The following is a 20,620-nucleotide window of genomic DNA, read 5'->3' on the forward strand; positions in this document are numbered from 1 at the left end:
TCGCTCTCTCAGGCTGCCACAGCAGAATCGCTGCCAGGCTCACCAGCTCCTCTTCGAAGATTGGTTCTCAAAATCTGAACTAACATTCGAGCATAAATTCTTTGAGCCTAAGCAGCTGAAATTTGTGCGCCTCGCTGCAGCGAAGCACTCGACTTTGCGGAATTCGCAGTCTCCAAACGATATCAGGACCTCGGCCGAAGCCAATCACGTGCGTGTGCCACAGCGGCCCATCTGCCAGAATTCGCAAAGCCTCTCAGAAGCCAGTCTCTGCCGCCGCCTCTGTGAGCTGCAGTGTGCAGGCAGCTCGAGTGAAATTCTCGAGTGTTAGCGCTGAGAAGGTGCGAGTGTGGAAAGGGCTTGGCCGTCAGTCTCTAGGTCTCGCGTGTGTGAGGCAAGGCTGGATTCGAGTCGGATACGATCTGGTCGTCGTCGGCTGCGCTCTCCCTTCTCGACACCCTACGACCTCTGTCATCAAGAATTATTCAAGGTAAGGCTACATCACCAGCACCTCATCCGGCAAACACAACCAGCAAACGTAGCGAACCGAGCCCCCAGTCAGCCACACATTGCACGCACCGACGCAATCATCATCGAAACAAAGGAGCATTTGCAGATGTAAGGACTTTGGACGCCACGCAATGGAGCATGATGGCGGATAAGGAAGATGATTCGGGACACGCATGTATAGCACAGCATCATCGCCAGCACCAGCATCCACCGCATCGCCAACAATACTCGCCGCTCGCTACGTTTCTGGGGACGTTTAGTACCCTCGTCAATCAGACTCCACGAGTTGTAGTAGCATCTTTACCCATGCGAACCGCTCAACGATGCCTGGTTGCGAGGCGTCGACCTTTTGTGTCCCCTCTCGTTCACGATTGCTTGAAAGCTCGTGCTAACCTCTCTCTTGCCATCCTTTTCTGATTCTGGCGCAACGCAACAACTCAACAGATGGGTGCCTACAAATACGTCGAGGAGCTCTACAAGAAGAAGCAGAGCGATGTGCTCCGATTCCTTCTCCGAGTTCGGTTAGTATTCAACAATCATGTCGACGTTCTCGCCGTTGCACCTTCGCTTTTCGACCATCGCCAGCGCCATCGACAGAGAGTAGCACGCTGGAAGGCTCAGAGCTGTCATCAAGGGAACATGCGTTATGGAGTCTCGCTTCGCAGCGCCGTGGAAGCGTGTTTGCTTGCCACACATCAGAAACTAGGCTCGACCCAGCGTCAACGACTTCGTTGCCGCATCATTGCGCGACGTCTTCAGCGACGCTCTGATCGAAGTCCTTCGTACTTGAAGTTGGCAAGCATCACTGTGTTCCACGGGCGTTGATGTCGCGTTGCACCTTGAGCCACGTTGTCCTTCCTGACCGACAGATGTCCTCATTGACGGTTTGTCAATGTTTGACGCTCTGTACTGGACAGGTGATCCTGCCCAGTCAGCATGCTAGCTCTCTCTGTGGAACAGTGCTGCGATGTCGTCGAAGAGCGATGCAGTACAACAGCAAGAATGTGTCCGACTACACCGCCAATCACCACAACAACCACGCTGACCCGTATATCGACTTTGCATCCACCTTCATTCCACCAACCACAGCTGCTGGGAGTACCGTCAGCTGAACGTCATCCACCGCACCTCGCGCCCTTCGCGACCCGACAAGGCCCACCGTCTGGGCTACAAGTCGAAGCAGGGTTACGTTGTGTACCGCATTCGCGTTCGTCGCGGTAACCGCAAGAAGCCCGTTCCCAAGGGTGCCACTTACGGCAAGCCCGTTCGTCAGGGTGTGAACCACCTCAAGTACCAGCGTTCGCTCCGCGCCACTGCTGAGGAGCGTGTGGGTCGCAAGTGCTCGAACCTGCGCATCCTCAACTCGTACTGGATCAACCAGGACGGCGTGTACAAGTACTTTGAGGTCATCGCGGTTGACCCTCAGCACAAGGCGATCCGTCGCGACCCTCGCATCAACTGGATCGCCAAGGCCGTCCACAAGCGCCGCGAGTGCCGCGGTCTCACCGCCACCGGCAAGAAGAGCCGTGGCCAAGGAAAGGGTCACCGCTACAACAAGACCCAGGGCGGCGGAAAGAACTCGACCATCAGGAAGAGGGATACCCTCCAGCTCCGCCGATACCGTTAATCAGCTCGCTCCTCAGCGCTGGTTTTCCGTCGGTTCGAGTCTCGTTGCATTCACATCCCCCTCATTCATGTCATCGTGTATTAGTTGGTTGCTTCAGAGCTCCACACACCCAAAATTTCACCGTCTCTGAGGGTTCAGCCCTTGAAGACACCATTGCTTGCATTCGTCGTTGCGCGTGTGATTGTGACATGTTTGCTGAGATGCTCGTGACGTGCAGTTCCGGTGCGTTCGTGTGCTCGTGGGCAATTGTTGGTGAGGGTGTGAATCAGTCGACGATCTGGGCCATCCTGTGCAGGCGTTGGTGGAATGTCAATGGGAGGGTCAAGAGGTGGGAGTGTCAGCTTCAGTTCGAACGAGTCCCGCATGTCGATGAGCATACTTACAGAGCAGCCAAGGCGGCTTGACGTTTTCTCCTGGAGCTCAACTTGCCGCCTTTCCTGGTCGAGGTGGCGGTCGAGTCCGGTATCGACGATGTCGGAGCGGGAGTCTCGCCTCGGCTCTCTTCGCTTAAGGTAGCAGCGCTGCCCTCTTGAAGACGACGCTCGTTGTCGCTGCGCCTAAGGAAGGGCATCGCCTCCGTTGTCCGGATGCGCGGCTTTGCTGCGTCGGGCACGGCGGTGGTTGTTGCTTCGTCGGATGGTGCTGGGACTGGTTGCTCTGCTGGAACAGCGGCCTCGATCGCGACCGTGCTGGTCTGAAGGTTACCGGGTGCTGCTGCAGTAGGAACAGTGGTGTTGTCGCTGGGCTGCTGGGGAGGTGCAGATGGGCGTTCTGGATGCTCTGCCGCGGTTGGCACATCGTCGTCAGGGCGAGCAGCTGGCTGAGACTCGATAGTGGCGGCGCGAGGTGTACCCTTGCCCCGCTTGCGCTTCCTGCGCGACTCTCGCTCGTAGTCCGACAGTCCCGATTCGTCCGAGTCCAGATCCGATTGCGTTTGTGTTTGCGTGTGTGTCTGCCTTGCCATTCCTTCTGGCTGTATCGGCGCCGACTGCGGTGCTTGTGATGCTTCGCGCGCTGTCGTGGACAGAGGTGGTTGCGCGACCTGAGCGAGTCCTTGCGAAGCTTCGACGTTGGCCGCAGGAGCAGGTGGTAGACCCCACGCATTGAGCTCAACGTCGTCCATGTTGACCTCTGCGTCCAGGTCAAAGTCTGTCCACAGTGTGCTGTTCGTGTTGTGATCCGCTTGGGGTTGGGAGGACATTGTGGTTGTCGGAAAGCTCTCTTCCTGGCTCGCCTTGCCCATCTGCACTGGCGCTACCTGGGCCACTTGGCTGTTGTGCACCTGCGAAGAGTTGAGCACTCTCCTCCTTTGCCCTGGCGTTGGCAGGACTCCACTTCCGCTTCCGCTGGCAATCGGCTCGGCTGGATGTCCGTCTCGAGTACGCTTGAGGCGTTCCTGTTCCTCGCGAGCTTTTCGAACCACGCTCTTGTACCGGACCCATTTCTTGAGCCACTTTGTCATGGTCTCCCACTCCCTCCCCTGCCCCACCGGCACCCCATTCCGACTGGTGACGAGCTTCACGCCTGCGAACCACACCGGCTCGTTGACGCTGCTCACCACCTCCCATCCTCTCACGTCCAACACCAGCGCATACTGTCCGTCCCGATACGCCCCCTCCACCGTCCCTTCCACCTGCACGCGCGCCACCGTGACGCGCACATGGGTCAGCGTCACCAGTGCGCCTTTGAGCGAGGTGAACGACACCGCGTGGTCCGTGTGGAAGCGCGACACTTGATCCCGCGTGAACCGCGCCGCTATGCAGTGCGAACGATCTCCGACCAACGCCCATACATCCGTGTTGGTCGAGTTAGGCGAGTGGGCAGGGCGAAAAGTCAGGAAGCGTAGGAGCTGGATCCGATTGCCAGAGTGAAAAGGCATGTCGGCAAGATCGTAGTTGCCCTCCAGCGCGAGAGTGGCCTGCGTGGAGGCATGAGTGAAGAGCCAACTCTTGAGGCTCTCACTCATCGTGATTCTCGTCCATGTGCCGCCGTAGAGATGGTGCTGAGTCGATGAGGAGGTGGAAAGCAGAGAACAACACCTTGTCTCGCGTCACGAACAGAAGCAGTTTACGCTTTTCGACCCACACACAACACTGCGCGTTCAGGGTCCAATTGCAGCTAACAAAAAAGTTTCGAGCGCCCTGTGGGGGTCGAACCCACGACCTCGTCTTGGGGAGAATGTTTACACGTTTCAATACGTATGCGTGTAGGAGAGACACGCGCTACCACTGCGCCAAGAGCGCTTCGATGTCCAGTCCGACTCGCTGATGCAATTATGAAACCGAGCGCAATATTGCAGTTTCACGCTCCTTGCCTTTCCAAAGACAATGTCGCTCAACGGTTTCATACATGCCCTCGCAGCCAGAACAGGTTGACAGCTTGACATTGAACAAAGGCTGAGCAGGAAACCTCACATTGGTCGACCGGGACCCGACGGTGGCGGCCGAGCTACTGGCGGAACATCGTTCCATCCTCCCACCGCTGGCGCTGGCGGTGGTTCCCCTGCCTGCCCCTGCCCTTGCACGGGCAGCACCGTCCCCGCCCCTGTCCTCCTTCTCAACAGGCTTGTCAGCGTCGGCACACCGACGCCGCTGAACCGGCTCGCGTTGACCAGTGCCGCATTGTGTTCGGCCAACCTCGCCTGTCGCGCCTGCAGCGTGCGGCGCTGGGGTGGTTCGACGCGCCACGAACGTCGTGGAAGACGGGTGTGGCCAATCCAAGGGGCGAGGAGTAGCGAAAGAATGCGATAGAGTCGATGTGGGATGCGGTACGCTTGAAGACGCGGGGACGAGCGGTACAGGGCCGAGACGAGGAGGCCGAGGATGGAGGCGAAGAGCGTGCTGGTGGTCTGGGAGAAGGCGAGGAGCACGGAGAGGGAGGAGATGGAGATGTGCTTGTCCGTGAGGATGATGGGGCCGATGCGGATGGACCAGAGGTGAGGGATGATGCAGTGATACTGGTGGAGGAGGGCGAAGAGTGGGCCCCATGGGCCAGCTGGAGATCGACCTTCGGTTAGCCAGTGCCTGCTCGCCTCAGTCTGCTTCTTCTCCGTTCCTATCGAGGGCAAGGTGGAAGAGTTCGAAAGTAAAGTCGAGCTGAGACCGAGCAGGACCAGCTGTGTAGCCGTGTAGATCGACGTCACCACCAACAAGAAGCTCGCATACTTGTACGTCCCAAACGTCCGCTCCACTTTGACGCCCGCATGGTAGAAGAGCAACAGCGCGAGAAAGAGCTCGGACGAATTGATGAATGCGAAATGCTGGGAAACGAGACGATACCACTGATGATGTACGTAGATGTGCGGGTCGAGCTGCAGGTGGACGAACGGTTTGAGTTGGGAGAGCGAGACGAGGACGGAGATTATGGGAAGAGTGATGAGGATGCCTTTGGTGACGGGTGCGTGAGCGAAGCCTGCCACCATGGCCGCATCCTATCGCTGTGCTTCTTGAGCACCAGCAGCGAGGAAAAGGGCGCGATTCGGGGTGATGGAAGCGGAGAAAGCAGGATGAGAAGAAAGAGCAGGTCAAGGTGAAACGCAGGGACCACCCAAATTTAAGGGTTTTCGGTGAAATGCGCCGGAACACGGAGCTGCACGCACCGCCATGTGGAGCGAGTCGGCCTGCTACATCTCCCATGCTTGTGTTGACCATCAACCAGTTCTTCATCTCGACACACTCCCATCTCTGACGCGCCACACAAGGGTTGCACCGTCAGCTATCAGCAGCGAGGACGCGCTGCCGTCACTGCCGTCATGCGTCGAGGACCGGGTCTGGCAGCCCTCGATCGCTCCATCCACTCCAACACCGCCTTCACTAGCCTCGGTAACGACCTCACTGCTTCGCAACTCAACGAGCTCCGCTCGCAGCTCGATCTCTTCTCGTCATCGCTCCGTCAATTCTCCTCACAGCACCGCAACGAGATCCGCAAGAATGCCGAGTTCCGCCATGCCTTCCAGAAGATGTGCTACAGCATCGGTGTCGATCCGCTCTCCTCGTCCGCGCGCAGCTCGGGCGGCCTCGCAGGCATGTGGAGCGACATGCTCGGGCTGGGCGACTGGCAGTACGAGCTTGGGGTGCAGATTATCGATGTGTGCGTGAGCACGAGGAGCAGCAACGGCGGCGTGATCGCGATGGATGATCTGATCAGGAGGGTGACGCGGTTGCGGACGGGTGGAGCGACGAGGAGCACAGCAGGGACGGGCAAGGGCAAGGCAGACAAGGAAGCAGCTGCAGCCGAGATCACCGAAGACGACATTGTGAGGAGCATCAAGATGCTGGGTCCGCTCGGATGTGGCTACGAAGTGTTTTCGTTAGGGAATGGTGATCAGAAGATGGTCAGAAGCGTTCCAAGGGAGCTCGACACGGATACCATGTTCGTACTCGGCATGCTGCTTTCTTCATCATCGGCAACGACACCGGCGACAACCGATGGGAATGACCTGCCGTTCCTGACGGAAGAGACTCTAGTAGCAGGACAGAAGGCTCGTGGATGGTCGAGGGATCGGGCGAGAGCGGTGCTGGAAAACATGTCGCTCAGGGAGGGGATGCTGTGGGTGGACGAACAGGCTTTTCCAGCGCGCTACTACTCCCTTGCTACGCTGACGGCCTAATCGATTTAGAAGATATCGCAATCGGCGCCGGTCTCCACCGGGCGACGCCTTATACTCTCCCGCATCGGAGCGATTCTTGTGGAAGCCGTTCCGCTTTTTCGACGTCCGCGAATGTTGACAGCTGAGCAGAGAACAATAAATAAGATAACGCGCGCAGCGTCTGAGATGCGGGGTAATTGACCTTCGATAGCATGACGAATCATCGCCTTGATTCTCTTCCAGGCATGACACTTGCTGCACAATGCGAGCCGATGCTGAACCGACCAACGATTATCTGGAAGTGGCGCCCATCGAGCAGGTGAGGTTGGGTTGGGCGAGGAAATTCGAGGTCGCCTTGCTGCTGTCAGCCGCGGTTGAAGCCGAAATGCGGTCGCCACCGGCGGTTTCCGGTCTCCACCACCCTCCCCACGCACCGTCATCGTTTCAAGAGACTCTCTTGAGCCAACTCTCATTCTTCCTTTCTTTGGTCAAGCTTGTCTTCACCGCTTGGGCTTGATGATGTGTCTATAAAGCGACCAACCGTCTCCCTCCTGTCTCGCATCGTCCGCCACCCATCTGCTCCGTCCATTAATCCCTCTTCCTTTCACACAATCATACATCATGGCGGGCACAGACACCGAGTACGAAGCCGTCATCATCGGCGCGGGCCCCAGCGGCATCGCTGCAGCCTGTCAGCTCCAACGCCTCCTCGGCCTCACCAAGCTCAAGATCTTCGACCGCGTCGCCGACTTCGGCGGCACCTGGGAGAACAATCGCTACGCCGGCGCCGCCTGCGACATTCCCCCGCGCCTCTACTCGTTCTCCTTCTACCAGAAGAAGAACTGGAAGGACTTCATGGCCAAACAGCCCGAGATGAAGTCCTATCTCAACGAGACCGCCGTCGAGTACGGACTCTACCGCTTCGCCGAGTTTAGGAAGGACGTCTACTCGGCAGAGTGGGTGGAGGAGCAATCGCACTGGAGGGTCAAGTACCGCTCTGTCGACTCGGACGAGCACGGCGTGGTCACCGCCAGGGTGCTGCTCAACGGCTCGGGAGCGCTCAGTGTGCCCCGTGACTGCGACGTCGAGGGTCACGAGAACTTCAAGGGCGCGCTCTTCCATTCTGCAAAGTGGGACACTTCGGTCGATCTGAGGAACAAGGACGTGGTCGTGCTCGGCAATGGCTGCTCGGCCACACAGATCGTGCCTTCGATCGCCAAGCGGGTCAAGAGCGTCACCCAAGTCTGCCGCTCCAAGCACTGGTACGCTCCTACCCCAGAAGATCCCTTCAAAGGCTCGACGCTCAAGTGGATGCAGCGCAATGTGCCCGGCTGGACCGCACTCGAGCGCAGTATCTTCACCGGCCTGCTCGACGTCAGCTTCATCCAGGCGTGGAACAAGGAGGGCCAAGGCGCCCGCGATCGTTTCGCCAAGAATTCGAAACTCTACATCCAGACGGTCGCACCGGAGCGATACCACCACCTGCTCATCCCAGATGAGAAGGAGCTCAAGGTCGCCTGCAAGCGCCGTGTGTTCGATAATGCCTACGTCCCTTGTCTCAACCGGGACAATGTCGAGCTGGTGACCGATCCGGCGGTCAAGATCACCGAGAACGCCGTTGTCCTCAAGTCAGGCCGCAAGCTGCCGGCGGACGTGATCATCCTCGCCTCGGGCTTCAAGACGGGCGACACGGCGGTGCAGATGAAGGTGCGCGGACGCGGTGGTAAGGATCTCAGCCAGATCTGGGCCAAGGGAGGCGCTGAGCAGGCCTACCGTTCCGCCCTGGTTCACGATTTCCCTAACTTTGCCCTCATCTGGGGCCCCAACGCTACCACAGGACATTTCAGTGCCATCTTTGCCATCGAAAGCGCCGTTCGTCTCGCATGTACGCTTTTCAAGCCCATCTTCTTGCCAGGTCCACGCTCGGTCTCGCCACTGGAGCGGTCCGCCGGCCGCACGGTCGACGTCACTGCCGACGCGCAGAACAAGGAGGACGCCATGATCCGCCACCAGATGGACGACCTCATTTACACTTCCGGTTGCAAGGGCTGGTACACCAACGCAAACGGGCGCGTCTCGACCCTCTATCCTGGTTTCCAGCTGACCTTTGCGTGGCGTAGCGACAACCCCATCGCCGCCGACCTCGAGTACAAAGGTCTACCCGATGGGGTTCGACCCAGCTCAACCTGGTCCTACTGGCAGCAGCTCTCGTCGACGCTTCGGCTCGGCGATGTGCCCGAGTACCGGCAGGACAAGCTCCGACAGCGCTCCGTGGCTTCCAAGGTCGTTGTGCAGCCGCTTGCGGCGCTTGTGTATTTCCTCTGGGTTCGCTTCTTGATCGGATTCGCCCGCTTCGGAGACAGCGTGCTGCTCTACACGCGTGGCGCAAAGGAGTTCGAACAGGTCAAGCAGGACTACCTCACTTCTTAGCTTGGTGCGATGCCGTCGTTGTTCCCCTTCCTTAGTAGAAGCATTCTTGATTGCCGCACGCTGCTTGCTTTGTAACGTGAGTTTCGAATGTCTTCTCTTGACCTGTGATACATTAGGAGACTCATCTCGCTGTCGAAGCGAAATCGGTGATCACAGTCTTCGGCTCCCAAGCCATCTGGGAAGATCTCAGTTGCTTCCTTCGTTTCATCTCGACCCTTCTACGGTTTCATTGTCCGGCGGCCGGCTAGATGATCTTGTTCTACCGAGCAAGACTTTCGTCGTGCTCGGTTGCAACGAAGCGCACAACCGAACCGTGTAGCGGCTCCTCGCTATTGTCACGCAAGCGAGCTGCTCGACGACCGCATGGTAAAGTCACCGGTCATTTCTCGCTTCTTTCAGCGCCCGCGTTTTCCGCGCACAGAAGGCGACCACAAAAGTCTCCTTTTTCGCCGATCCAGACAATCATCCCCGTGGGGCAAACGGTCAGGCCAAACGAAGCCAAGACTTGTGCGTGAGCTCATCGTGTCTTGCTCCTCCCTCTGCTTGTCCCACTCCTCGCTTCCCTAGCCGAAAACTTTCATGCCCCTCCACTCTTCCATCGCACGGTTCAGTCGACCTGCTCGTGGGGTAAGTGGATGAATATGCAAACTTGGGGGAAGGTTTCGCTTAAGATGCGGAGCCAAAAGAAGTGCGAAGAGACGGCATGTGGGCGTTGAGGACAGTGGGATCTTGGACGCTCTGGTGCGACATCCGTCAAGTCTTCTCTGGCTAACCATCCGAGGTATAAGTAGCTCCAACACGTCGACCTTTCGACCACTTTCCCCTCCACAACATCCTTCCCTGGACTGACCTCCGTCAAAATGCGGTCCACCATCAAGTTCGCGCCCGTCTTCGCGGCGCTGTGTCTGTCGACATGGTGCAGCCCATCGAATGCGCTCCCCTCCCAAGCTCGCATCGAGCCCATCGACATCGCATCCACCCTACTAGCTCGCCAAGCCTCTGCTGACAACAGCAGCAGTATCAATTCGAACAACACGGCCGACTGCACCAACTGCACCAACCTCGGCAACTTGAACAACCCGCTCCCCGTCTCATCGTCCGACCCCGTGGTGCAGGTTCGCAACGGCTCGTATGCGGGGATCACCATCTCCCCGATCCCTGCCAACGCGACGCTATCGGGCTTCGGCACGAATCGCACGCAGGAAGCCTTCCTCGGCATCCCCTATGCCCAGCAACCCGTGGGCCAGTTGCGGTTCAATCGACCCCAATCGCTCAACGAAACCTGGGACGACATTCGCTCGGCCAAACGCTACTCGGAGATCTGCTTTGCCGTTGGCACCGATAGCTCGTACAACCCGCCGTATGTGACGTACAAGAACGGCGAAGAGTGTCTCACGCTCAACGTGGTAAGACCGACCAATGCGACGCAGGAGGGCGAGAAGCTGCCCGTCTTCGTATGGGTCTACGGCGGCGGGTTTACGAGTGGTGGCTCTGCAGATCGACGATACAATGCTAGCTTTATTGTGGATAAGTCGGTCGAGCTGGGGCAACCGATCATGTTTGTCAGCTTGAACTACCGCGTCAATGTGCTCGGTTTTCCTGTGGGGACCGAGGCGAGGGAGGCGGGTGTTCAGAATCTGGGTTTGTATGACCAGCGGCTGGCGTTGCACTGGATTCAGGAGAATATCGGTGCGTTCGGCGGTGATAAGGACAAGGTGACCATCGTCGGCGAGAGCGCGGGAGGTGCGAGCATGTTCTTCCAGCTGACGGCGTTCGGTGGACGAAACGACAATCTTTTCCGTGGAGCGATCGCCGAAAGCCCCTACTATGCGACTCAGCTCGAGACGGAAAACACGACGGCGTCGTGGAACGAGCAGTGGGCGTCACTGGCTGAGTACGCCAACTGTTCGAACGGTAACAGCACGCTCGATTGCCTCCGCACCGTGCCGCTCGAGACGATCAAGCAGTGGAGTGTCACGTATAACCAGACGCTTAGCCTGTTCAACCCTGTTCAAGATGGCGATCTGGTGGAGGATGATCTGCAGGAGTCGTTCCTCCAGGGCAAGTTTGTCAAGAATGCAAGCGTCGTGCTGGTCAACAATCTGGATGAGGGGATTTCGTTCGGTGTTCGAGGGGTTAATAATACGCAGGACATCGTGAAGGCGTTGAATGCGTCGCAGGATTTGCCGGATGGGTGGTTGACGCAGGACACCAGGAGTCGGATCGCCAACGTGTATCCTGACAACGAGGACATCTATCCGCCGTTCCAGGCCGGAGCGGGGTTGTTGCCGGCCACAGCCGGTGTTTTGGGGATGAACGACCGTCGAAGCTGCGCCATCTTTGGCGATCTGCGTTTCATCGGTCCGCGTCGACAGGCTGCGGAACAGCTGGCTAGAGGGTCAGAGAGGAAGATCTACACGGGCCGCTTCGACCAGCTCTCGTACCTGAGCACGGTGGCTCAGGGTGCGCAGCACTTTCAGGAGGTCAGCTCGGTGTTCAGGAACCCGCTTGCATCGCAGAATGCACTAGGGCCGTTGAGGAAGGATGTGGAGCTGGCGAATGAGATGTCGAGCTACTGGATCAGCTTTGTTGCTTCTGGCGATCCGAATCGCGCGAAGGAGGAGGGGAAGTTGGGGGGTGAAGCGCCGACCTGGCCGGTGTATCAGCCGGATGGGAGTCGCGAGGAGCTGGCCTTTGTCAGGGATGGATTGGGGAGGAGAACCCGCGTGGTCAAGGACAACTACCGGCGCGAGGGTATGGAGCTGCTGCTTGGCTTGAGGAGCGGCTCCTACCAAGGCATGAGGAGGCGGGATGAGCTTTGATTTGTTATGAAGGGAAATCAAACAATTGTGTAAAAACGTGGCTTGGCAGCTGTCTGACTTTGTGAGTCAAGGCGAGGCACGCAGCGCATCAGTGTGCATGCAGGGGCGCAAGCTGTCACCGGATGAGCCAAAGTTGCAGTTGAGCTCCGACCCTTTAATTTGCTCTTCTCCTCCGTCATCGTTGGTTTTGATATCGACGTCGTATCTACGGTTGTAACAGCGACGACCAGACGATCAGATCTGCGAGCATCTCAACCAGTCGACGAGACAGCATCTACGACGACTGTTTACGACACATCGCGCTGCCAGCTTGTCGAGCCTTATCAACTTGCCTACCGGCGCATTTTCTATTGTCCAGAGGGGATTGCAGCTCAGCACTTTTACACTCCTCCTCACCATCCAAAGTCACCTCCACGAACCCAGCCCTCGCACTCGCGCGTTCGTCGCCCAGCATGGCGCTCCTCCTCCTCCACCTTCCCACGCTGGCCCTCAACGCCGGCGCCACCCTCGTCTACCCGCTCTACTCGTCCTACAAAGCCGTCACCTCGCCCACCACCTCTCTGGCCGAGATGGAGGTCTGGCTCGTTTACTGGTCCGTCTTCGCCTGCTTCTCCCTGCTCGAGACGCTCTTCGGTTTCCTCTGGTCCTGGGTGCCGTTCTACTACGAGCTGCGGTTGATGTTCAACATCTGGTTGGTGGCGCCGCAGACACGGGGGGCTACGTGGGTGTACGTCCACCATCTGCACCCTTTCCTGGCGGGCAACCAGAGTGCGATCGATGGGTGGGTGGACGAGGTGAAGCACCGGGCCAAGGGAAGGGTGGACGGTGTACTCGGCGGACTCTGGAGTGCTTCTCTCGCCTCGGCGGAGGGTGCGGCGCCGAGTGGAGCTGGTGGGAAGGAAGCGAGACACCGACCACCGGTGGGCAACGCACCACCGCCGCCGACACAACATAATCCAGCTCAAGCACCACTCTCCCTCGTCGGGAACCTGATGAAGACCTATGCACCCGTTGCGATCGCTTCAGCAAAGACTTTCCTGGATAGCAAAGCGCCACCTCCGAACACAACCGCATATTCCATCCCCTCCTCCTCCAAGGGCGGAGATGCACAAGCCCGGCGTCGACAACTCGAGGCGCAACTCGCCGCACTCGATGCAGGAATCGGTTCAAGTCCCAGCAGCGAGAGTGTCTCCTCCGAGGACGGAGGCGTCCCGGTCACCATGATCAATCCCAAAAAGCGCAGTCCGAGAAACAGCTTTGGCGGCGGCGGCGATGGCAAGGGCAGTCTCAGGAGTCGCATTGTCAGTTCGGGAAGCGGCAGGACGGTCAAGGCTGCTATGGGCGAGAGCTACGATTTGCTGGATCAGAACGATTTGGGTCCTGTGCAGAAGAAAGGGTGGTTCGGGTCCAACTAGCGCTATGAATTCCGCACCCTGTTCTGCAATTGATCCAGTCTTTTTCACACTCGCACAAGGTTCTGCAGCGCACCCTGACAGGCTCACAAGGGGGATGACATTCATGTCGAGGTTTGAGAGCTTTGTGCGCATCCTTCACGCGCTACCGCCAGTCAACAACCTCCAAGCATCTCCTTGTGTCGTACCCGCCAAGACGTATCCCAAGAAGCCCATCTCTCTTGCCATATCCAGCACGTTATCCGCCTCGTTGCCCAACGCCACTTTATCCTGATGCACCGGACTGCTGCTTTTGCTTTGAGGCGAGACGAGCGATCCCAGCTGGGAGGCGAACGACACCGTGGAGTTGAAGTACAGTGCCAACCTCAGATACACCGGTGCGAAGCTCGCGGGTGAGGTGGGGGGACCGCCGGAGAAGAGGCAGAAGGGACCGCACATTCGGACGTAGTCGAGGATCTTGCGGCGGTAGAATTCGAGTGGGAACGAGGTGGGGGTGACGGGGACGGTGGTGCGATCCTTGCCCTCCGTCGAAGGAGTTTGGACCGTGACGGTGGGATCCGAGGAGAGGGATGTGGCGACCATCATGCAGACGATCCTCAGACACCAGGAGAAGGCGACGCCGGCCACGGCGAGTACGTGTGGTCCAATGGCGGATCGAATCAGCTTGCCCTGCAGCGAAACGGGCGTCTTTGCCGTGCCCAGCACGAGCACTGCTTCCGCCAAATTGAAGGTGCGGTGCAGGTCGTCCATCGTCGCGTTCTTGGCCGTGGGCAGCGTGTGCAGAGCGTGGTAGCATCGGACGAGCGATTCGAGGCTGTACCTCAGCGCTTCCGTGCTGAGCAGTTTCGGAGAGGCGTCCTCGGCCTGCGCGCTGCTCGAAGACGCATCCGCGCTCGCCACGTTGTCTACAGGATCAAACGTGATCGGACGCTCATCGTCATCCATCGCACTGTGAATGACTGCATCGACATCGCTCTTGCTGATTCCCTTCCATCCGGCGTTGTTCTGCACCAGATCGTTGAGCTGGCCGAGCATGATGGCGCAACGCAGCACCTCGTGAACCGCATCACCGAGGGCGGAGTGCGACACGTCACCCAGAGCCTCCTTCATCGAGCGGAAGCTGTGACGTTCCATGCCAAAGCGACCCATCAGCAGATGCGGCGTTCCGAAGGCAACCGCATGCCATCGATCCAGCATGAACAGCAGCGTCCGACGTCGGTACGTCTCGCGGTCGTTCTGAACATGTGAGCCCGAGCCCAGCTTGGACACCGCAGCGGCGAGGGCCGAGTTGTTGTTGCGTCCGTTGCGAAGGTGGTCGAGATGACAGAGCATCAGCAGGTCAGCCTCCTGTCCAGAAAGGCGATGGGCTACCTTGCGAATGGCACGTAGGTCGTCGGTGCCGGCACGTGCCTGCTGCATGAGCTCATCGCGTGGTCCGCCAAGCCCAGCAGAGGCCTGGCCAATGAGGCTCGCCACCCTCGCAGCGTGAGCCCTAGTCTTGGGCGTCTGCGCGTCTTGCTGCATCGGCACCATCTCGACGGGCTCAGTGAGCAGCCTGAGACCCCTAGCAAGCACTTTGTCCTCCAGTCGAGCGATGCTGGCAGTGCTGCTGCCGTTTCTGCTGCTCTCGCTCTCAGATCGAGCGGGCACGATAGGGAAAGTAGCATGCAGGCAGGAAGAGACGATCTTGTCCTTGACTTCGGCAGAGTCGTCGTCCGGTGTTCGCAAAGGCGAGTTCGCTGCAGCTCGTCGCTTTGCCTTGCCCTTGCCCTTGGTCTTGGAGACGATTGGCTCGGATTCCACGCGAGCAGAGTCCGGCGAGGGCATAGACTTGGACGTCACGGACGATGGAGCGGTCTCGGTCGCGCTGACCGCTCCCGCGTCGGACGACAAGGCTGATGCCAAAGTCGCTATATCGCTGTCCATTGTATCGGGCACAAGTGAGGTAGCGAAACTTTCCGGAATGCTTGCGAGGAGATCGGTACCGCCTGGTGCCTCTACCTTGATCTGTGCCTTGTCCACTTCGCTGTTTCGTCGGCTCGGCTCGTCAGAAGCGGAACGGCCCTCTTCGCTCTTTCCGGTCGAAGGGCGTGCGAAGACGCTCTCCAGCCGACTGATGCGGTCCTCTGTGCGGATCTTGGGCTTGGCAGTCGAAGTGCTGGCTACAGGTGCGAAGGCAAAGTCTTGCGGGTGTTCCTCGGTCTCGGCATCTGCTCGTTCGCCGGACACAAACTGCGACTCGAGCGAATTGAGACGTCTCTCAAGATCCTTGATGTAGCCTTTGCTGGGACCCCGCTTGAGGGGGCGCTTGCTGTAGGAGCAGGTGACTTCGCTGCGAAGGCAGTTGATGCAAGGCTGCAAGATGAGCATCTCACCTTTGGGCTCCATGTTGGGCTCCAAAGGAGGCACTGCACCGGAGATGGTAAGCGGATGACCGGGCTCGCCGGGGAAGGCACCGACAATGTCGCAGCGAGTCTTCCGGCGACGGCATTCATCGCAGGCACGAGAGATTCTCAAGCGTTTGCGATTTGGCTGAAAAGGATGCTGTGAGGATGTCGAGAGGTCTGCTGTGTGGGCAGAGAATTCGACTGTGTCGGCGATGACGGAAGGCCGAGCATGCGGGGGATTGCCGGTGTCCAGAGATGGGAGAGGCTGTCGCACAGCTGGCTGAGAGGAAGCGTCGTGTTGGTTGATGGGTCGCTCGTGACCTTTGCTGGCCGGGAGTGGGGAGACAGCAGAAACGGAGAGCCTAGGCTGAGGAGGGCGGTACTCATGAGAATGCTGTGGCGCTGAAGCAGAAGAGGGGTAGGGACGAGATTGCGCCGAGTGCGACTGCGCTTCCAACTCAGGTTGCTGCTCGAAGACCAGAGAACGTTTCCTAGCTGGTTGGAATGGAGGTGGCAGTGCAGCACTCGATGGCTCTGAACGTCGGTATTCAGCATCGGACGGTTGCGAGATGAATGTATGCACGCTGGGTCGTCGGGCCTGCTGCTGGATTCCCGGATGAAGGCGAGCGTGATTGTGCTGGATTTGGAAGTGTTCCGACCGAGTATCGGGATATGAAGCAGCCGACGAGGGGAACGCAGCTTCGCGAGACGAGGTCGCATGACTGTAAGCAAGACGCTGATGAGCAGGCAAGTCGGCTTCGCCGTGGGAGCGGTCCGCATCGTGGGAGCGATTTCTCGCTTCGGCTGGTCCAGTCGGGTCGCGCCCGAATGACATCCTTCGCATGTCCATAGAGGCCTCTTCAGAAGCACGAGAGTAGGCGAAAGATGGCTGTGGCTGTGCGAAACGCATCGTCGGTTCGTCCGAGTGGCCCAGCTGGCGTGCGCGTGGATCCACGTCTACCGAGAAGCGGCGACCATCACCATGCATAGGATGATGTTCGCCGTAACCCTCCAGTCGACCGTCGTGCGTTGAGATACGGTAGGGCTCGGCCTGTACGGACCGCGAAGCCTTTGGTTCGCGATGGTCATGGTGGCTGGCGTGGAGTGGCAAAGTGCGAGGTGCAGGCAGTCGAGGTGGAGCAAAGCTGTGCTGTGCATGAGGAGCATGGGTAGCTGCGTCGTGATACGGAGACGCCATGTGTGCGTGAGGATGATCGTACGAGTTTGATGCGTGCGACAATTGCTGGTGCGAAGCGTACTCTCGACGCGGTGCGCCGGAAAGCGAGTTGGAATGAGGTCGATACGACATTGTGATGGACGCAAGAAGCTCTTCAAAGCAAGTTGCTCGTGCGGTCGGCGACAACTACGACGACAAGACAGCCGACAAAGCGTTGGTTGCACTTGCAATGCTGCTTCAGCGCATGAGCTGGTCCTTTGCGCGGAAGTGGATTTTGGTGTTGTGAACGCCAATCGCTGAATGGTCTTGTTGGCTCAATGTGTGTCTGAGGATGTTCCGTTCCTTCGTCGCGAGGCTGTGATGGGTGCGTGTATGAAGGGAGAAAGATCCAAAAGGGAGGAGATGATGGAAGGGTTCCGGGGCGGGCAATGATCCGCTGGAAGCAGCGATCGGTGAAGGAGCGGCGAGATGGATGAGGCGAATGGTTAAGGTGACACAAGAGAGCAGCGGGACCAGGCAAGCCGAATGGTTCTGAAAGGCGACAGACAGACGGATTGACAAGGAGAAGAGGAGCCGCTGTCGGCGGTGACCTGAGACTGACTGCTTGAAGCTGCGTTGAGACATGCATGCGCGACAGCTCGGAAAGGGTCGCGCGTTTGATCCGGGTGGTGCTTGAAATCTGAACAGAACCAATCTGCTCGCTCGCTTAACCTCACTTCCGCTGCAAGGGCCAACGGGAAACAAGCCCTTTAGCGGACCACCCTTTTGTCCATGAGACGGCAAGACAGCGCCACCTAGGATCCACAACCAAATTTACCAGAGGCTCCGCCAATCGAGGCGTAGACCGGCACCTATTGGCAAAGGGCCAGGAGAAGAGGAGGTTGACCGGTATAGCCGTTGTTGGATCCACCGTTGATGTGTGCCTGATGTTTGCGGTTGTACGGCGCCGTCTTGACAGTCTCGCTAAAATAGTGGTATAAAAACAAAATTGGTGAAAAACAGGACTTTTGTGCGTCTCGCGCAGCTGCAAGGCGTGTGAATTCAAGTCTCACCTTTTTTTTTGCTGCTTGCGTGCAGCGAACGGCAGCTCTTCTCAAGAACGGCAGCCGCTTACCAGCGCCAAGGTGCTACTGCTGCCGCTGAGCCCTAAATCGATTGTACTGTCTTCACTTGCAGCGGAAGTGCCGTTTGAATTGCTATGTGCACGGGGCTGAGCGGCTCAGCGAAGCATTCATCACCATCCACACAGCTTAGCATGGAAACAATGGCAGCGGCATTGGGGTCCCGTTGGCTGGACTGATACCACCCAAGCTAGCAACTTAGCACGTCCGCCTGTTTCTGCTTCTTCCAACGTGTCGATGGCCTGGGGTCGCTTCGAAAACGGATGGGAACGCGCAGTGAGTTGCACCTCGCTCAAGCTGCTCCTTTGCGTCCGTAGCTGTGTGTGGCGGAGATGGCGAAGTCAGGCACAACAGGATGAGGTTGTGCTCCGACGTCCCGACTCCTCTGCGGCCGTTCCGTTTTCCCCTGCAGCGGTCTGCTGTACCCATTGTGAGTTCATTCCTTCTCCGACGGGTGCCTCTGACTTCATGTGTCGCTCTGGTAGGGGAAGCCCCACGTAGCAACGCTGACCCTTTCTGAGACCGGTGTAAGCCCCAGACGACGTCTCTGATAACATCTCTCTGCGGAAGTGGACCTTCGGTGTATGAAACGTGCTACCACGCTCGTTTATTGAAGCTCGTTTTTGCGTACGGAGCAAGGCTGGATCAGACGATATCTGCTCTCACCTGCTGAAACATTCCGCGGATCGAGGTTTAAGCGAGCGAGATGGCTTTTGCCTCGGTTTCAAGCCAGGGTCTGATGCGAATCGGGTCGAGTTTTGCCAGAAATTCGAACGGCTCTCTTGAGCTTGGCATGACAGAAGCGCTCTGCCGAAAAGAAGCGGAAACACACCCGATCTCGCGCGCTAAAATGCTCGGCCAAAGGCAAAGTGGCTCGCTTCGATGCGGTCTCGAGGCTGCTTGGCTCCATCCGAGACGCGTGTCGCGCAACAGCCGAAGTAGCGTCCAGACCCTTCTTGGAACGAGACTCTCAAAACCGGTGACCGCCAGCCTCTCTCACCCTTTTTCTATCAAGCCCAGTCTGTCTGCTCTCCTTTGCTCGATCGCAATTCAGGTTTGCTCCGGCTAGATCATCTCGCTTGAATGGCAGTGAGCCGCTCTGCCGGACCATCATGACACTAACAGCCGAATGCTTGTTTGTACCTGATCTCTCCCAGCCAAACATGCGATGTGAGACGCACTTACTTAGCAAACAGCGCGCTAGGCTCTTCGAACGCCATACTGGACAGCAACTTTGCTATCTGCGAGATCAAGTCCCAATCCCACAGCAGCCGGCCCGCCGCTGAGGTAAGGAAGACCTTCCCAGTCACAGACTCTAGGCCAGAGCTCTCGTGCGAGCCGAGTGACCGACTGACTCGCATCGACTGCGCTGCTTGGGTGGAATCAGGTGATTAATGACAGGTGGGCGCGAACAGAGCATTGCTGTTCGTGCGACAGAGGGTGCTCTCACGTTGTGCTAAGCAAGAATTTTGGGGTCGCCACACAGCGACATCAAAAGCGCAGAGGCGCAAGCGACGTCATCCGCAGATTCAAGTTTCCCACGACGCTCGATGGGAAGCTTGGATTTGACGTTTGACAGGTCAGGAGTCTGAGCCTGTTGACTCTTTGTGAGAACAATCGAACCCGCATGCACACATATGAGATGGAAGGTTCGGGCTGTGATGCCACGACAAAGCCGCGAACTGTGGTTGGAATGCGCAGTGACATGAGGGGTCCTGACAACCGCTCTTGCGCAGCCTGGCGTTCCTCGGGCGCAATTTCTACTTGGCATCATGTGCCTTGGCGCATTCCTCGAGACAAAGTTGTGCCTGCCTCAAGGTTGCGCTTTTGGTGGATACACGCGCAAGCTTGCGCTCAGAAGCCAAATCTCTTGAGCAATCACTGGCTCGGAAAGCCGGTGTCAGATCGAATCGGGCCGTATCTTATCCACCGGTGTCCTAACGAAGCTTGTCGTCACCTTGACACGAGTTTGAGCATCCGGTGTTCTGGATCCGGGGTGCTTTTACTGATATGACTCGCACTCTTGCTCACGCTTTCAGCTTCTCTCCGACGTAAGAATCTTCCAGAGAACAGCTTGTCGCTCTTGGCGCTGGCAGAGAACAAGCTGCGCATAGATCTGTTCCGTCGGCAAGGTGGGTTGTCTTGCGTCTGCTGATGAAGTCGACAGCCTGAGTTCTCACGCCATGCTTCCGTTATGAAGGTCGCATTCTCTTTGAGTCGTCACAATTCGACGATTCCTTGCCTCTCTTTTGGCTGCATCAACGATCAGCGCCATGACAGCTCGGTTTGCGCTGAGTGGGACAATGACACCGCATCTTCCCACGCTCACACCGGTCAAGGATGCAACCGAAGCTTGAATCGGCTTCTGTCTCACGCCTGCGGAAGCTTCCGAGCCTGTGTCAAACCCACCATGCGCAGGCGGCAAGAATGCGAGCGCACGCCTCCGCGGTCTCCTGTCACCCAACACTGTATATGCGCACAACTGTCTCAGAGCTTATCACGGGATTGCCATCTACAATCCCAGCTCTTCCAAACAGTCACAACATGCA

General features: G+C 58.1%; 8 protein-coding genes and 1 non-coding gene across 9 annotated transcripts; 5 read left to right on the forward strand and 4 right to left on the reverse strand.

Annotated features, from left to right (window-relative positions):
* Nucleotides 1-951: 951 nt before the first annotated feature.
* Nucleotides 952-2,134, forward strand: PSEUBRA_001580 (Ribosomal protein L15e; the record flags this gene model as incomplete). Its single annotated transcript, XM_016434797.1, has 2 exons — nt 952-1,028; nt 1,597-2,134. The coding sequence occupies 2 exons, from the start codon at nt 952-954 to the stop codon at nt 2,132-2,134; spliced, it is 615 nt and encodes a 204-aa protein (XP_016293860.1).
* Nucleotides 2,135-2,399: 265 nt separating this feature from the next.
* On the reverse strand, nt 2,400-4,100 carry PSEUBRA_001581 (uncharacterized protein; the record flags this gene model as incomplete). The annotated part of the gene is made up of 2 exons (XM_016434817.1): nt 2,400-2,421; nt 2,518-4,100. 2 exons carry the CDS (start codon nt 4,098-4,100, stop codon nt 2,400-2,402), a joined length of 1,605 nt encoding a protein of 534 aa, XP_016293861.1.
* A 169-nt stretch (nt 4,101-4,269) lies between these two features.
* Nucleotides 4,270-4,377, reverse strand: PSEUBRA_006444. Its single transcript has 2 exons — nt 4,342-4,377; nt 4,270-4,305 (listed from the first exon to the last, which is right to left on the reverse strand). It is a non-coding gene; the product is annotated as a tRNA-Arg (tRNA).
* Nucleotides 4,378-4,544: 167 nt separating this feature from the next.
* Nucleotides 4,545-5,555, reverse strand: PSEUBRA_001582 (Peptidase S54, rhomboid domain protein; the record flags this gene model as incomplete). Its single annotated transcript, XM_059464629.1, has 1 exon — nt 4,545-5,555. The coding sequence occupies one exon, from the start codon at nt 5,553-5,555 to the stop codon at nt 4,545-4,547; it is 1,011 nt and encodes a 336-aa protein (XP_059321173.1).
* Nucleotides 5,556-5,885: 330 nt separating this feature from the next.
* On the forward strand, nt 5,886-6,743 carry PSEUBRA_001583 (EAP30; the record flags this gene model as incomplete). Its single annotated transcript, XM_016434803.1, has 1 exon — nt 5,886-6,743. The coding sequence occupies one exon, from the start codon at nt 5,886-5,888 to the stop codon at nt 6,741-6,743; it is 858 nt and encodes a 285-aa protein (XP_016293862.1).
* A 600-nt stretch (nt 6,744-7,343) lies between these two features.
* PSEUBRA_001584 (Pyridine nucleotide-disulfide oxidoreductase, class-II) lies at nt 7,344-9,152 on the forward strand (the record flags this gene model as incomplete). The annotated part of the gene is made up of 1 exon (XM_016434800.1): nt 7,344-9,152. The coding sequence occupies one exon, from the start codon at nt 7,344-7,346 to the stop codon at nt 9,150-9,152; it is 1,809 nt and encodes a 602-aa protein (XP_016293863.1).
* Nucleotides 9,153-10,012: 860 nt separating this feature from the next.
* PSEUBRA_001585 (Carboxylesterase, type B) lies at nt 10,013-11,974 on the forward strand (the record flags this gene model as incomplete). Its single annotated transcript, XM_016434820.2, has 1 exon — nt 10,013-11,974. One exon carries the CDS (start codon nt 10,013-10,015, stop codon nt 11,972-11,974), a length of 1,962 nt encoding a protein of 653 aa, XP_016293864.2.
* Nucleotides 11,975-12,426: 452 nt separating this feature from the next.
* PSEUBRA_001586 (TB2/DP1/HVA22-related protein) lies at nt 12,427-13,389 on the forward strand (the record flags this gene model as incomplete). Its single annotated transcript, XM_059464630.1, has 1 exon — nt 12,427-13,389. The coding sequence occupies one exon, from the start codon at nt 12,427-12,429 to the stop codon at nt 13,387-13,389; it is 963 nt and encodes a 320-aa protein (XP_059321174.1).
* Nucleotides 13,390-13,524: 135 nt separating this feature from the next.
* PSEUBRA_001587 (Zn(2)-C6 fungal-type DNA-binding domain protein) lies at nt 13,525-17,082 on the reverse strand (the record flags this gene model as incomplete). The annotated part of the gene is made up of 1 exon (XM_016434814.2): nt 13,525-17,082. The coding sequence occupies one exon, from the start codon at nt 17,080-17,082 to the stop codon at nt 13,525-13,527; it is 3,558 nt and encodes a 1,185-aa protein (XP_016293865.2).
* Nucleotides 17,083-20,620: the final 3,538 nt, after the last annotated feature.

This window comes from Kalmanozyma brasiliensis (assembly GCF_000497045.1).
Source record: "Kalmanozyma brasiliensis GHG001 unplaced genomic scaffold PSEUBRA_SCAF14, whole genome shotgun sequence".
NCBI lineage: Eukaryota > Fungi > Basidiomycota > Ustilaginomycetes > Ustilaginales > Kalmanozyma > Kalmanozyma brasiliensis.